General features: G+C 43.4%; 4 protein-coding genes across 4 annotated transcripts; 1 reads left to right on the forward strand and 3 right to left on the reverse strand.

Annotated features, from left to right (window-relative positions):
* Positions 1-30: 30 nt before the first annotated feature.
* VTP01DRAFT_1977 (uncharacterized protein) lies at positions 31-577 on the reverse strand (the record flags this gene model as incomplete). The annotated part of the gene is made up of 3 exons (XM_069380386.1): positions 31-203; positions 295-390; positions 469-577. 3 exons carry the CDS (start codon positions 575-577, stop codon positions 31-33), a joined length of 378 nt encoding a protein of 125 aa, XP_069237480.1.
* Positions 578-655: 78 nt separating this feature from the next.
* VTP01DRAFT_1978 (uncharacterized protein) lies at positions 656-6,693 on the reverse strand (the record flags this gene model as incomplete). The annotated part of the gene is made up of 12 exons (XM_069380387.1): positions 656-936; positions 999-1,148; positions 1,217-1,613; positions 1,682-1,874; positions 1,935-2,030; positions 2,098-2,251; positions 2,306-2,661; positions 2,725-4,294; positions 4,351-6,022; positions 6,082-6,334; positions 6,421-6,512; positions 6,589-6,693. 12 exons carry the CDS (start codon positions 6,691-6,693, stop codon positions 656-658), a joined length of 5,319 nt encoding a protein of 1,772 aa, XP_069237481.1.
* Positions 6,694-7,088: 395 nt separating this feature from the next.
* Positions 7,089-10,563, reverse strand: VTP01DRAFT_1979 (uncharacterized protein; the record flags this gene model as incomplete). The annotated part of the gene is made up of 14 exons (XM_069380388.1): positions 7,089-7,664; positions 7,728-7,831; positions 7,889-7,994; positions 8,052-8,208; positions 8,269-8,398; positions 8,456-8,699; positions 8,759-9,324; positions 9,378-9,489; positions 9,549-9,643; positions 9,707-9,819; positions 9,871-10,018; positions 10,072-10,197; positions 10,255-10,384; positions 10,444-10,563. 14 exons carry the CDS (start codon positions 10,561-10,563, stop codon positions 7,089-7,091), a joined length of 2,727 nt encoding a protein of 908 aa, XP_069237482.1.
* Positions 10,564-10,703: 140 nt separating this feature from the next.
* On the forward strand, positions 10,704-13,778 carry VTP01DRAFT_1980 (uncharacterized protein; the record flags this gene model as incomplete). Its single annotated transcript, XM_069380390.1, has 19 exons — positions 10,704-10,794; positions 10,851-10,894; positions 10,952-11,027; positions 11,090-11,210; positions 11,270-11,340; positions 11,398-11,519; positions 11,580-11,675; positions 11,737-11,889; positions 11,945-12,076; positions 12,131-12,197; positions 12,251-12,409; positions 12,460-12,669; positions 12,723-12,904; positions 12,965-13,075; positions 13,136-13,247; positions 13,308-13,429; positions 13,493-13,551; positions 13,607-13,688; positions 13,746-13,778. The coding sequence occupies 19 exons, from the start codon at positions 10,704-10,706 to the stop codon at positions 13,776-13,778; spliced, it is 2,043 nt and encodes a 680-aa protein (XP_069237483.1).
* Positions 13,779-14,041: the final 263 nt, after the last annotated feature.

Raw genomic sequence — 14,041 nt, forward strand, 5'->3', positions numbered from 1 at the left:
ACGGTTTTCTTGGTGGGTCAATATGCAGCTTTACTGTCTGTTACGCGTATCTTTCATCCTGAGCGCAGTAGACAGTATACGGTCTCTTATCTTGGAGCCGCCGTATATCACTTCGACGCTTTGGAGCAACGAATTAATATCAACAAGCAAGGTGCCGATGAGGAGCAGCTTCGTGGATTGGATCTTGATGCAGATATTATTGGCTATGCTGATACTGTATGTTTCTTTCTAAGATGATAGTAGGAAGAATGCCAAGGTCAATCGTGGCATGCTTGCAGAGAATTTCGAGCTTACTCGGTTCTCCCCAAAGAAGATCGTGAAGCCATATCGCTACGCATAGGGATGCCAACAAACTGGTGATAACTGTCAAGAAACCCGCTTGATCAAGATCTATATTTGAAAACATGTGCAACTACTAGTTTCGCTTTGGATAACTGCACCTGTTTGGAGTTTCCAAAGATATGGTACCTGCCGATGGTCCCGAGGATCGAGGCGAGTTAGCTCGATTTAATATCGGTAACTTCAATGCCACTTCGTACGTCGACATGAAATCCGAAGTGTTTCTCTTCGACTGCATCTCCTGCCAATGCTATAAACAGTAGCTGCTCACAAACACAATCCATGTTGAGTTTTATTATTATTATGATGAATATTATCAGGTGAAATAGCAAAAGGTAGCATATTCTTCCTTGTAAGAATAGAACCACACACAACGATGCTTATTCTCGATTAACTTTTGAACAGCAACTCTTACGCGTCCAAGGGTATCCTTTTGAGTAACGGCAGCGCTTTCTTGAAGTTTTTTGAAGCTTTGCTCGTCTTGCCAGACACTGCTCTCAGCCATGCGTTTGACCAGGTCTTTGGGAAGGTCAAATGCAATTACTTGCACCTCTCCCTTTGTCAATCCTTCAATTACTGGTGACAGATGATGAACAGCTGTCCGAAAATATACACGTGTGAGTGTTGTGAAAACTGGAATATACATGGTCAATAATTACCTTTATCAATGAGCATTGTCTTGAGTTTATGCTTGATTTTGGTCTTCTCCTTTGCTCGCTTTTCAGTCAAAATGATCTGAACATCAAAGTCATCTTTTCGAAGCTCTTGTCCTTCATGGAGCGTCTTGGCAGAATCCATGTCGTGCCGAGCTATATAACGAGCAATTAAGAACCTAAATTTTCGAAGCTGCTTATACGTCGCCTTTCCCTAAACATACCTGCTTCGACAACCTCCTTTCCTTTGAGTTCATGTTTGTTGCGTATCTTTGCACCTGAGAGTGTGTGATCGATGCGTATTTGCTCTCCAATTTCGGATGTCAACCACATGGCCAAATCAGCCCTCGGTACATCTGTTTCAGTCTTCCGCAGCACGTCCTTGACCTTGACGATATCTCCACTTTGGTGCATCGTTTTGCTATCCATAGATTTGTGCTTTAAAATGACTATCCAATTGATGCAAGCTTTTTTGCAGTGAAGCACGAGATCTTCTTGAGTGAGTACGGAGCCGTCGTTGTATTGAAAATCTGCACGGATGCCGTGGTGCCATAAATCCCTAACAATTTCAAGTCGTTCCTGGAGCGATACTTTGCCGAAACTTGCCACATATACGTCGCACTGCAAGTATCATACGCCACGTTAATGATAATTATTTCAATATCATGGACATCTCTGAATAAACTTGCCTGTTTGGGTGCCCACACGCCAAAGCTGCGTAGCTTTTCATTCTTTGCTTTTACCAAGTATTTAACTTGCTCTGATTGATACATGTCAAGACGTCGAATCAATTTCTGTACGGCAATGTTCACACCGACAGCTCGCAAGGTTCGATTTGCACTCGCGTTCGGGTGTGCAAAATGTTGGATAAGTATATCGTATCTATTTCACGAGTAGCTTATAAATTTTCCTTTTGACAACATTTGAAATATCAGTCTTTACCTTCCACCGACAGCCAAGACATCCTTCTTTTTTGAATCAAATGTATCTGCCACGGCTTCAAAGACCATCCCACCTTGATAGAAATGGTTATTATATCTAGTTAATCGATTTTCATAATGAGTATCATACGCAATATTTCTTTCCTTAACTTGGTTAGACTTACACTAAAAGCGGATGGAACACTAGTTTGTGATGAATTCCAATGCCCTTTGCAACTCGCGCTAAGGTTCGCAAATCCTCCAATAGTTCACGATAACTAGCTTTGTGTGGGCCTACTAGCATGCCATCGATCTTTTTACCAACCGCCTCAAGGTCACCTATGACTCATATATTTAATATAGCCCTTTGAAATAAATGGATACTATGCTTACCGTGGATGTTGAAAATGGACAGTTCATCCAGAACGCTTCGTTGCAAATGGAACTTGAGTTTCAAAACATTGCGTATAGTGGCAAAGGATGTGCCGCGACCCAAGCTCGACAATGCAACCATGACACCTTTTCTACAATCTGCAGGTATACGGCAGTTATCCAGAATGAGATCTGCAATTCCAGTGTGGTTGATAACAAAATGGAAATTGCCGGACTTAAATGGCGGGAACTCCTCCAAGACCTCCTCTACTACTTTGAGCACTTCAGCGTCTGGCACCATCGGCGTCGTTTCTCTGTGTACAATATCGAAATCTGCTTCTAGTACACTTTCAGGTTGACCGCCGCTAGGATTCTCACTAGACAAGCATCAATCGTAAGAATGCATTGTGATATGCGAAAGCTCGACAAGTTCCACCTACCGGTAGACCTTTTCAAACGTGAATCTTTTTAGCTCTGGGAAATTCTTCTTTCTCGCAATGTATCGCGCAAACGGCACTGTCTGATCAAATGGGAGCTGATTCAGTGATCCTTGAGAATCCATCAGATAGACAGGACTCTTCCAGTTCCATTCATATAAATTGTTTTTGGGTATAAGCAGTGGTACTGACACATCGATCGCGCCATGCCGTCTAAAGACTTTGGCCATCTGCTCTCGTATTCGGTCGTAAAAGATATGACTGTATGGATCAAATGGGATTTCGATCTGCGTCTGATAGTCATATGTAAAGTCCTTATGCCTGTCCGAAGACTGGGAGAACATGGCACTCATCAGCTTGTGATAATATGGGGTATTCGGGTTGGCGATGGTGCGTACGCACTCCTTGATATATTCGTCTTCGAGTTTCGGCGGAAGAAGATCGCTTCGTAGCAGTTCGAAACTGTTGGGTCGATCCTTTGGCTGAGGCGCCAGAAGCATTTTGATAATTGCTCGCTGATTAACGTATTTCTCGGGGAAGTCATCCGGGAACTTGCCGTTTCTGAGATCCTGCAGCACAATAGCTCTTTGCATGCCCGTCGAAAACTTGTAGCACATTTCGAAGAAAATGACACCAAGCGAAAACATGTCAACTTTCTGATTATATCTCATCCCGGAAGATGTCGTACCCGTTGCCGGGTTAGGTAAGACTTCTGGTGAGACATAGAAGGTTGTTCCAACTCCAGTGGTCATGCTTTCTTCCGGTCCAATATTAGTACTTGTCGTGGAATGCCCGGCATAACTCCCAGTAGCTGAATCTTGTCGAGAAGATAGATTGCTGGCCATACCGTTAAATCCGTTGCGCTGGCCTTGATGCTGAGAGAAAAGATGCGAAGAACGTGCAAACGCATGAACTGCTTCAACAAGTGCCTTGTTGGTTGTTGCCAATCCAAAGTCGCCAATTTTCACATCGTTGTTCGAGTCCAAGAAAATATTCGATGGCTTCAGATCTCTGTGGATCATACCCTGCGAATGGATGTGCACCAATCCTTCAAGAATTTGCCGAAAGAGTCTCCAAGATTCTTCCTCATCGATACCCTCGTCGATAACATCGCGCAGCGTTTTCTTCTCACAATATTCCATCTGGATATACAGGACGCGTGTTCGGTGTACCGATCTTCGGGAGCTGCTTTCAGTGCTGTATTCACTCCTTGTCCGTCGACGCCTAACTTTATCCAACACTTTGCGTGCAATTGCGCGCTGCTTAGTATCGATGGTGGAGCTGCTCTTATCATCACTATCGGCTGCGAAGTTGATATAATCGCCAGATATGTTACTCTGATCGTCGTCATCATCATCAGATACGTCGCTGCCATCTTGGTCGCTCGTTGATTCCTCATCTACATCGAACTTCAATGCAGAATAGCTTCGGCTCTTTGAATGGTCTAAGGACAAGAAATCATATCGCTTTTGGAGTACGCTGACATCCTCATCTTCGTCATCATAATCTGACTCCGTTTCTTCCTCTGAGAAATCTTCATCCTCACTGTCCTTGTAGTTGCTTCCATCCTCGTCTAAATATGCATATCAGTACACACAAATAAACTTCTCCCAAGATCCTTAATGTTACCTTCAAACCACGTAGCATAGTATCGAACGACATATTGATGATGTAGACTAGATAGCGTTTGTACTTCGCGAAGGATTTTACGAAGATCTTCCGTATCTCTAGGATCCAGCCGAATTTTCTTAATGGCATATAATCTTCCATCGAGTCTGTTGCGAGCCTTGATAACCTCTCCAAATCCTCCTTTACCAAGGAATTCAATTTCTTCGAAATCTGCTTTGTACCGGGATCCAGGTCCGCTCGAGGAAGCCGAGGAGGCCGCATGCAACATTGGTGCATTTACACGAGGTATTGCCGGTTTGTGCTCACGTGGCGCCATAGAAGTATCAAATGGTGTATACTGGGCTGGCGCGTTCATAATCGGTCCATCGCTTTGTGTAAAAGGCGTAGAAAGATCGGATCTAGCAGGAGAGTCGCTAGAGGATTCTACGCCGTATGATTTGTCGTCTGCGGTACCAAAGAAGGGGTCTTTCAGCAGATCAATCGCTGTAGGTCTCTTCTTTGGATCAGGCTGCAGCATTTTTTCTGCCATAGCACGGGCCGCAGGAGGTAAATCATTGTTCACGGATCTCATAAAGGCATCGAAATCGCCAAATTCCTTGGTTGCATCAGCACCCCAAAGCATTTCGATGAAAACAACGCCCAAGCACCAAATATCGTTTTTACGGTTGTACACACCAGGCCGCTCTCTGAGTTCTGGCGAAATCCAAGCTGGCAACGGTTCGTTGCCTGCAAGTCCATCGTATTCCACATCCACCAACGGGTTTGATTTGTTCAAATCACGAAGCCTTCGAGCATAGCTGATGTCGGCGAGGCGGACTGTCTGATTTTTGGAACAAAAGATGCTGCTTGATCGCACTTCTCGGCAAATAAAACCGTTCAGATGTATGTGATTGATTGCCCACAGAAGTTGCTTCATATATCTTTTGATCACGTTCATCCTCAGACCACCACCAGACATTTGCAACAAATCGCGAAGACTCCCACCAAGCTGATGTTGCATCAATATTTGCAATACCCAACTATGCCGTTCTGAGTCACATCTTTGCAGTTTCGCATCGTAAATAGATACTATGTTTGGATGTCGCAGTGTCCGCAGTCGATCGAGCTCACGTTCCACTTCCTGCAATTTCCGTTTGCCCGCTTGTGTCAGATAATAAGATCCAGATACAACGATACGTCTCACTGCCAATAAACTAGGCAAAGATGTGACTTCCTCGTCAAGATTGCCATCACTGTCAATAACTTTGTATTTTAACGGCTGTGCCGAAAATGTCTCGCTTATGCTTCCTCGACTGACGCTGGAACCTAGTGCAACTGCTCGGAAGTACACATTCTTCGTACACGTTAGGCTGGATTCGTCGCTGCCTTCATAAAGAGGTACATTGATCATGTTATCGAAGATGATCGTCTTCAAATCGAACGCGCTCCGTCCTAGTCGCTCCTCAAGATCTTCATCAGTTGGTGCCGCGCTGAACTCGCTGTAAAAGTCATCCTCTGCTTCATCAGTGTAACCAAGCTCTTGACGTCTTTCTCTTGCTGCCTTTGCATGCATGCGTTTGCGCTCGATTTCCTCTTGTATCTTTGCATTCATCATTTCCGACTGTGCGCGTCTCTCAGCTTCTTCTCGTTCCGCTTTCTCCGTCTTCTCCCGTAATTCGCGCTCCTTTTCTTTCTGTTCAGGATGCGTAAGACGACGTGTCACATCATACACACTCTGTCTTGAATAGCTACCTGAAGATCATGCTCCATCCGCTTGACCATTTGCTCATGGAAACTGAGTTTGCTGCCTTCTGGAGGCGGTGCATTGTGGTTGGCAAGGAAAGTACGTACGTGATCTGCGAGATCATACATCATTTCCCTACCAACCATATCTTTGGCAGCTTTTTTCAGAGAATCATCCAGCTGCCGAAGAATCGGTGGTGGTAATCCTTTAGGATTGACCAGCTGTAGTTCTGGTATCTTGTTCGGGTACGTCTTTGGCAGTCTACAAAGATGTGCATAATACACAATCAATACGTTATTCTAATTGCATCAGCATCAAGAGCCTAAAAGTTCATCCGATTACTTTACCTGACTTTGAGGCTCACTGTTACATGCTTTTCGTCTGTCTCGTCACCAAGTGGCGCCAAGTGCAATATAAATTCAGGTGCTGTGCTCGTTATCTATGGTGACACACGATGTCAGTACTACGCAACGCGAACACGTCGAAAGAGGTTTATGGTGATCGTGGATTCATACCTTCCAAGGCGTCTGATTGACAACCTCTTCGTAATCTTCCATAAATATTGCTTTGAGTGCTTCGATTTCATTTTGCTGTATATCGTGGAGTTCGTCGAGATCCATAGTCTTCTTGATTGCTTAGCACACTTGTATAATCGTAATTGTGCTCAATGTAAATTGCTGAAACGTATAGTGCTTTCGTTGTGTAAGCGTTCGTCTCCTTCTCTTTAAAGCGTTTAGAAGAGGGAGCTCGACAGTTAATGCGAAGAATAACGATCGACCATGATCAAAAAAGACAAGGATAAAATAAAGGCAGCGAAAAAAGAGGGCTTAAAGGGAACCTTTCTGCGAAGACCCGAAAAAATGCAATACCTTTCGCTCCCAGCACACCCGTTTTTCCCCATCCAATGTATGGAATGCACCAAGTACGTCCATTCATCATTTATTGATTTGATGGCATAATCGGTTGCTTGGTATCGCCTCAAAAATACTGATCGCGTCCAAGTTTTGATAATACATCAATGCTGCCCATGGGCTTCATGCCATCGCTGTACAGTAATGTGCTCTACTGTCCGTAATTTTTGATACAGGCCATAGAATAGCTCCTGCTTTTCGTTGTTAACGTCGTCGGTCATATAAGAGATCGGTGATCTTGGCCCATCCTCGGAGGATGCATCGGTCGAGAGTTCGTCGTCCAAGGCATCTCGATAGAGATCATTAATGTCCAGTTTCTGCAGGGATTCTGACAGCTCGCTATCGACAGGCATTATGTAAGGTGAGGGTATTGGGGTGCTAGGAGCCAATGCCGAATAGTCGGTATCTGATGTAGAAGGCTTTTGTTCTTCGTTTTCGTCATCCATCGAATCGTAAACATTCTCCATAAGCCATTTTTCGTAGTTTTCCTTGAAATCAGGAGATAGTTCCTCACTGTGATCATCCATCATCGTTGTAGATGGAGAGATGTGACCATGAACGACATCCGATCCATCAGCTAAATCAATATCAAACGAATCATCCAACGGTGGCAGAAAGTGCGGTAAATAACGCTCTCCAATATATATCCGGATCAGCATTCGCAAATTCGTTTCCTGCATCTATAAATGTACAGTGTTACTCTGCTTGCGTGACCGAAAAAATAGTATAGAATATGTTTTTACCATGCCATCTTCCATATCCGCGTCCGTATCTTGCTTCGATACCCAATCATCTCGAAGTGATGTTAAGCATCGCAAGTATATAGCAGATATGATTTTCATATTCACTGAGGTAAAAGGAAACGCTTAGCATCATGTATAGTGGGTCCACATTATTTACTTACGAGATCTCCATTTGCGGCCTAAATATGGCACCTGGCTTTTGAGAACCTTGAGTGTATACAGTTCCAGAACTGGATGTGAGACTTTGAGAATACGCTTTAAGATTGCCTTTCCAAATGGATTAATATAATTGGGTATGAATAGCTGATATTTCAATATACTCACCGACGATTTGTACTGAACGAGAAGCATGATACGATGGGTTTTCCTCTTGGATAACATTTGCAAAATCCTCAAGAAATTAATCGACCAAAACATGTTACGACTGTTCGTGTACGTCGAACTTCCTCGGGTGGTACCAAGTTGTCGCTTTTCAAATATGCTATGTTGGATTTATTAGAAGCAGGAGAATAAACTCGAATGAATCAATGGACATCGCTACCTGCAGCTATCCAGATCGGTATGTACACCGACTAGCGTTGTAATTTCTTGCAGTCCCAGAATTTTGAGAATGAGTAGAAGACAACCAGAGTCCACCAGGATTTGCGATATATACTCGAACTTCAAAACGTCTACAGAAAAGGCATCTTAGTGTTATAGCGAGCATTGAAACCATGGTATATGCTTACGAGAAACTTTGGTCCATTTTAATAGAAGGATCAACACGGCAGATATTGCCTTTGACAGGATTTCACGGTTGCGCACCAGATCAATATCCTCCAATACTTTGACATCCACGTTCCTTCCATTTTCTGATGATGATTGAGAGGAATTTTCAGTCGACTGATTGCTGCTGTTATTGGTAACCACCGTCGATAGTAATAATTTCAAGAGTACAATGATAATGTTTTGCAAATCTGGAACAATAAATGCCTAGCCAAATCAATTAACATCTTATGCACAGTGCACGAAAAAAAGAATACCAAACTTACGTATAGTTGCTCGATAGCGTCAAACTTCTTTTGGAAAGCACTGCTCATAGATCCGGAGCAAGGCGCCGGTAAATCCTGCTTCGGTTGATCTTTTGATCGCTCACAGTCTGCTTTCTTGATCTGCCATCTGCGAATTGCCTTTTCCCTTTCGGACATGATTTGATAATTCGCAAGCGACACATGCATGTTCTGGACAAAAAGGTTGCCAGCTTCCGATGTGCTTTGTGGAACCGCTGGTCCATCAAAATTAAGAGGCAGAACGAAGGATTCGGACGCAGAAGATGGCCATACTAAGGACTGCTGTTGTTGCTGCTTCCTGCCGACAGTACTGCTACTGGAATTGTTAGATGACGATGATGACTTTGGAGGAAATAGCGTCTGGTAAGGTAAATCGATACGAGATGTGGCACGTTCTATGCCCATTGCTTTGACGAGAGCTGGTGATGCGTTTACAGTAATAGGAGAAGTAGCAGGAAGCGGGATATCTGGTGACTGATATGTCGGGTATTTGAGCAATATCTCGTTTTGAAAATTGTAAAAATCTTGCGGTGTGCATTTTGGTGTCGCTGCAAACAGACCTTTGAGCAACGCATCAATGCAATACAAAAAAGTTACAAACCTTTTTCCCCAGGATCAAGTCCGTGCATAACTCTCACGGCTGCGCGCGCCTGCTTCAATGCATCAAAACCTCCAAATGTTGCTAGAAATACTTTCCATAGGAGTAGTATAAGCTAGCATAAATATTCAGTTTAACGTACTGCATTCTGACGTCCGAGATCTGATGGTATACCTTTTTGACGGGAAATGTCTTGACGTACTTGTCACGAAGTTGGGCAACAACCGAAAATAGGAACTGAAGAATGCTTACATCCAACATCGATTCGTCTATTTACATTTCCATATAAATATTAGCTTACAAGACATGTACCACTGTAGATATACACATACCCTCATTCTCTTGACCAGCTCGTTCCTGCCTTAAAGATTCTACCATCACGTACATCATTGTAATATACAAATCGATCTCAGCACTTAAAGCATTTAGAACCTCGATATTGGTACTTGAGACAATTATCAGAGTCGGTCCATGTCCGCAATCCAAGCCAGTTTACCTATGCGCATCATGTTTTGCACATGCACTTTTCAAAGAGTGAAGGACGGAGTTAATTGCCCCACAAGAGCGCAAAGTCTTGTTATTTTCATATAGTGCTTGGAGATGACCATCAAGATCTGGATATTCGTTATGCTTGCATACTGCCCCTATACAAGTACTCAGCAACCCCGTAGACTCACAAGCATTCATGCGTTAGTACCCAGTGCAATGAACACAACTTGTCTGGCTGCTTGGAGTCTTTCCTCTCTTGAACTCTTATCCAGCTTGTCAAGTAAAACTTGAACGTATTTTCTCTTCTCACTCTCCTCCATTTTCGGCCAGGCAGCTAATCGGAAATACATATAAGCTGTGCGGTCCAGCAAGTTGCATGACGGATACATACATCCAGATTCACATCGACAATTATGTTGATATTCGCGGACATTCTTTGCAATTTCGACATAGTCAAACAGCTCATCCAATTCTTTATCAATTCTATCGGTGTCGCCGTACTTGTAGTCATCATGCGGTAGCTTAAGAATGGACCGAGATCAGCGCTCTTGTTACACACAAGATTGTATAGCATTCGTACTTTGAGCTTTCCTGGCAAGTTCTTTACAATTTGCTTGAGCTGCCCTGGATTCAAAAGGGGATCCTGACGTTGTTGCTCTTTTCCAGCATCCTTGGTGTCCATCCGGCTTTCATGCTCCATGCGGAAAGGCAGTTTCCCCCCCTGAAAGAGGAATAAGTAGACTTCAGCTGAGTAGCGGAGACGGACTATCCGACCGAGGAGGGGAGTGCACGCGCGCGCTGGCAACACGTCTGTTACTTTTTCTAACGCGCCTTACTTGAATGACCGCAACGCCATCGTCTCATATGGCGATCAACGCCATGTCCACCGAGAATTCAAGCATTCTCGAAACATCGCAGAGAATGCAAGAACGTAAGATACTTCCTTCGTCTTTTGATCTTGCTCTACTTCCCTCACAATTGATCCAGTACGTGTTGCCGAACACAATGTAAATGTCAACGTTGGGATCCCGGTAAGTAGCCACAGTAGTATATCGATGTTCTTTCACTTAACTTTCCCCGAGGTACAGGAATACCTCAAGGACGGCAAACTTTCGTATGTCGAGCCAAAACTGCGCGCTGAATGTCACGCTGATATAGCCGAAAGTACGCATACTAGCTGAATTCGTAGCACCCAGATACTATCAACTGACGAAATCTATTTAAAGAAATTATGCGTTTTCGGCTATATAGAAAAACAGTGGAAGAAAGCAAGAATTTCACAGCAGACACACACTATGATTTTCCCGAAGCATTTCTTGATATTCTCTCTGCCTTAACACAGGATAGGTATGTCTTTGGATGTATCTATTACGAGGACATGGAACAAATCCGGGTAAACTGTATAGTGACGAGTCAACTTCACATTTAACGACGCGTATCAACGAAATTTTATCACCGTTCCAGCGCAACGAATCCTGTAAATATCAAATGATCTATCACACCCTCAACATTGTTTACTAAGCTCTGGAAATAGATGCTTCAGTGTTTGCAGATGCAATTGAACGAGCTGTCAAGCAAGTTGCAACCCGCACAAAATATGGCGTATCCCCTAAAGTTCTTGCCTCCTTGGAGAATGGACCCAGCACAATACCCTCAGTAATTACACTTCAAATCAGCGTCTAAATAACATCCATTGACACAATATCTTCGCTGTAGCATCTTCTTCTCTACCGCTGGGAAGTCACCAATATCTCCTCATTTCCTCCAGATCTACAAAATGTAATTATTCAAAGACGAAAATTAAGACAACATGTAGGTACCATCGTCAAGAATCAAAATAGCACAATACTGAACATATCTTATGATGAATCAGATGTCCGAAACTGTGACAAGGGCTGTCGAATCTCTACCAGCGGATCAACGTCTTGTCATTTTGCAAAATAAGCACCATCGAAAAGCACACACTAACGAGGATCCAAAATCACCAGAAGAAATTGAATTGGAAAAAGAAAGGAAGCGCAAGAAGGTAAAGAGACCTAAAAAGCATAATGAAGATTTGCTGATTGTTTCGTTTGCTTTAGGAAGAGGAGAAGCGGATAAAGGAAGAAGAAAAACGGAAAAGAGAGGAAGAAAGACGGCAAAGAGAAGAAGAAAGAAGAAAGCGGGAGGAGGAAAAGAGACGACGAGATGAAGAAAAGAAGAAGAAAGAACAGGTACTGCCACGATGATACATATATGGAATTGCAGAGGCTGACGAAAGTCTAAAGTCGCAACTTCGACTTACGTCTTTATTCAGCAAAGCACCCGAAGAAAAACAATCTTCTTCTTTACATGGTAAATGTCATGTAGAGTATGCACATTATTACGGGATCTCACGCAAAAGTTAGGAGCTGGCTCGGAATTGACCAAACCCAATATTTTCCCGCCTTTCTATGTGAAAGAACATATGACTATGGCATCGAATTGGCCACCAACAAAACGTTCTAACAATGACTTGGCAAGTATGCTGGCTTCATACGAAACAAATCCAAGAGTTATTCCTCAAGGTGAGATTGTTTCGGTTTTTGAAATGTAAACAAATATTAACATGATATAGTATCTTCGGATTCTCGAAACCGATTCTGCAACGATCTAAGCTCATGGGGACCACATACTACTCGTAAACGAGGCGTTAAACGTAAAGTCGACTTACGCAATTTACTACTCGGGCCGAATATTTCGGAGCATAGCATCGATATATTCAGTAGCCAATATATTAAGATGAAGCTCTTGCAATTTACTGAGGATGTACGCCCAGCATATTATGGTATGTCAAAAGCATAAAACATATAGTGATACACCTTCTAACGGTAAGTCAAGGTACATGGACCAAAATCAGCGATAGCATAAACGGCCGAAGACCCTTCCAGAGAGACGATGAAATCATAGATTACGATCACAACAGCGAAGCGGAGTGGGAGCCTGAAGGGGAAGGCGAAGATATCCAAAGTGGCGACGAGGACGAGGAAGATTTGGGTGTCGATATGGCTGATCCGGACGATGTTAGTGGACAAGAAGGACAACTACATGCATATATCCTTCTAAACCAGATCTCTTGATAGGTTGGATGGCTTGTACCGGAAGGTTATCTTTCTGAAGGCGAGGGTGTTGACAGCGACGAAGAGGTATCTAGCCGAGTAGTAAGCCGTCCTGCTGTGCGGCCCGCCAAGAAGGTAAGAGCGATGCCGCGTGGATGCATCCAACTCACCTAACTAACTTGCATTTGGCTATAGTACACGGCCGTCCGCCCCGTCGTTATTGGACCAGTATTTGAGAATGACAGTGACGATGAACGATCTTTCGAAGACGATGGTCGAAATATACACGAAACCAAGTTATTACTAGGTAAAGATAATGATAAGGAGTATATAGTCTCGTGTGCTAATTTAACGTGCTTCTTTCAAGATACATGCGAGGGCTACGACCCGTTCAAAGTTGAAGCGCCCGCTGCGTCCGCGAATTTCAACTCTGGGGAAACATCAAGAAGCCCTGCTTTCACTGACCAGCATGCTAGCGAACTGATGAATGTAAGCGAGAGGCGAGGATCTGTTGCATCCATGACACGCGTATCGTTGCTAACGATGGACTAGATAATCGAAGGAAAAGCTGATGCCATGCCTAAATTAATATCAGAAGCCAAAACCAATTGGTAAATGGCCTGAACAAAATGATATCTACAAGTCATTGATCGTATGTTTCGCTAGGCTGCTCAAGGACGTACCTAAACGACAAATAGAAGCGAAAATCAAGGATCTGGCGGTCAAGGAAAAACGCGGTAGCGACACTGTAAGTCCAGATACCAATGGAGTAACCATCCAGCACCTTCTAATGATTGCAATATAGAAACCGGCATGGTATGCAAAAAGCTCAGTGTAAAGAATACCCGCAAAAGTCTGTTATCTTCAACTTCCCTTCCTCGTTCTTAAAACATTATTTTTGCTCAATAAAATATTTTACACTCTGCAACTTTTGAAGTATCTCGTGTTGGATATAGTCTTGAGAAAGTGGATAGTTGGCTGCGATCATGACCCTACATTCCATCATGTTCGCAGACTCTTCACTGGCTACTAGTTTGAATGAGGAATACGGGCGTAAAAGGGACAGCAAAATTCCCATACTGTATGTAATAAGCAACCCAT

This window comes from Rhizomucor pusillus, assembly GCF_041956525.1.
Source record: "Rhizomucor pusillus strain CBS 183.67 unplaced genomic scaffold VTP01scaffold_12, whole genome shotgun sequence".
NCBI lineage: Eukaryota > Fungi > Mucoromycota > Mucoromycetes > Mucorales > Lichtheimiaceae > Rhizomucor > Rhizomucor pusillus.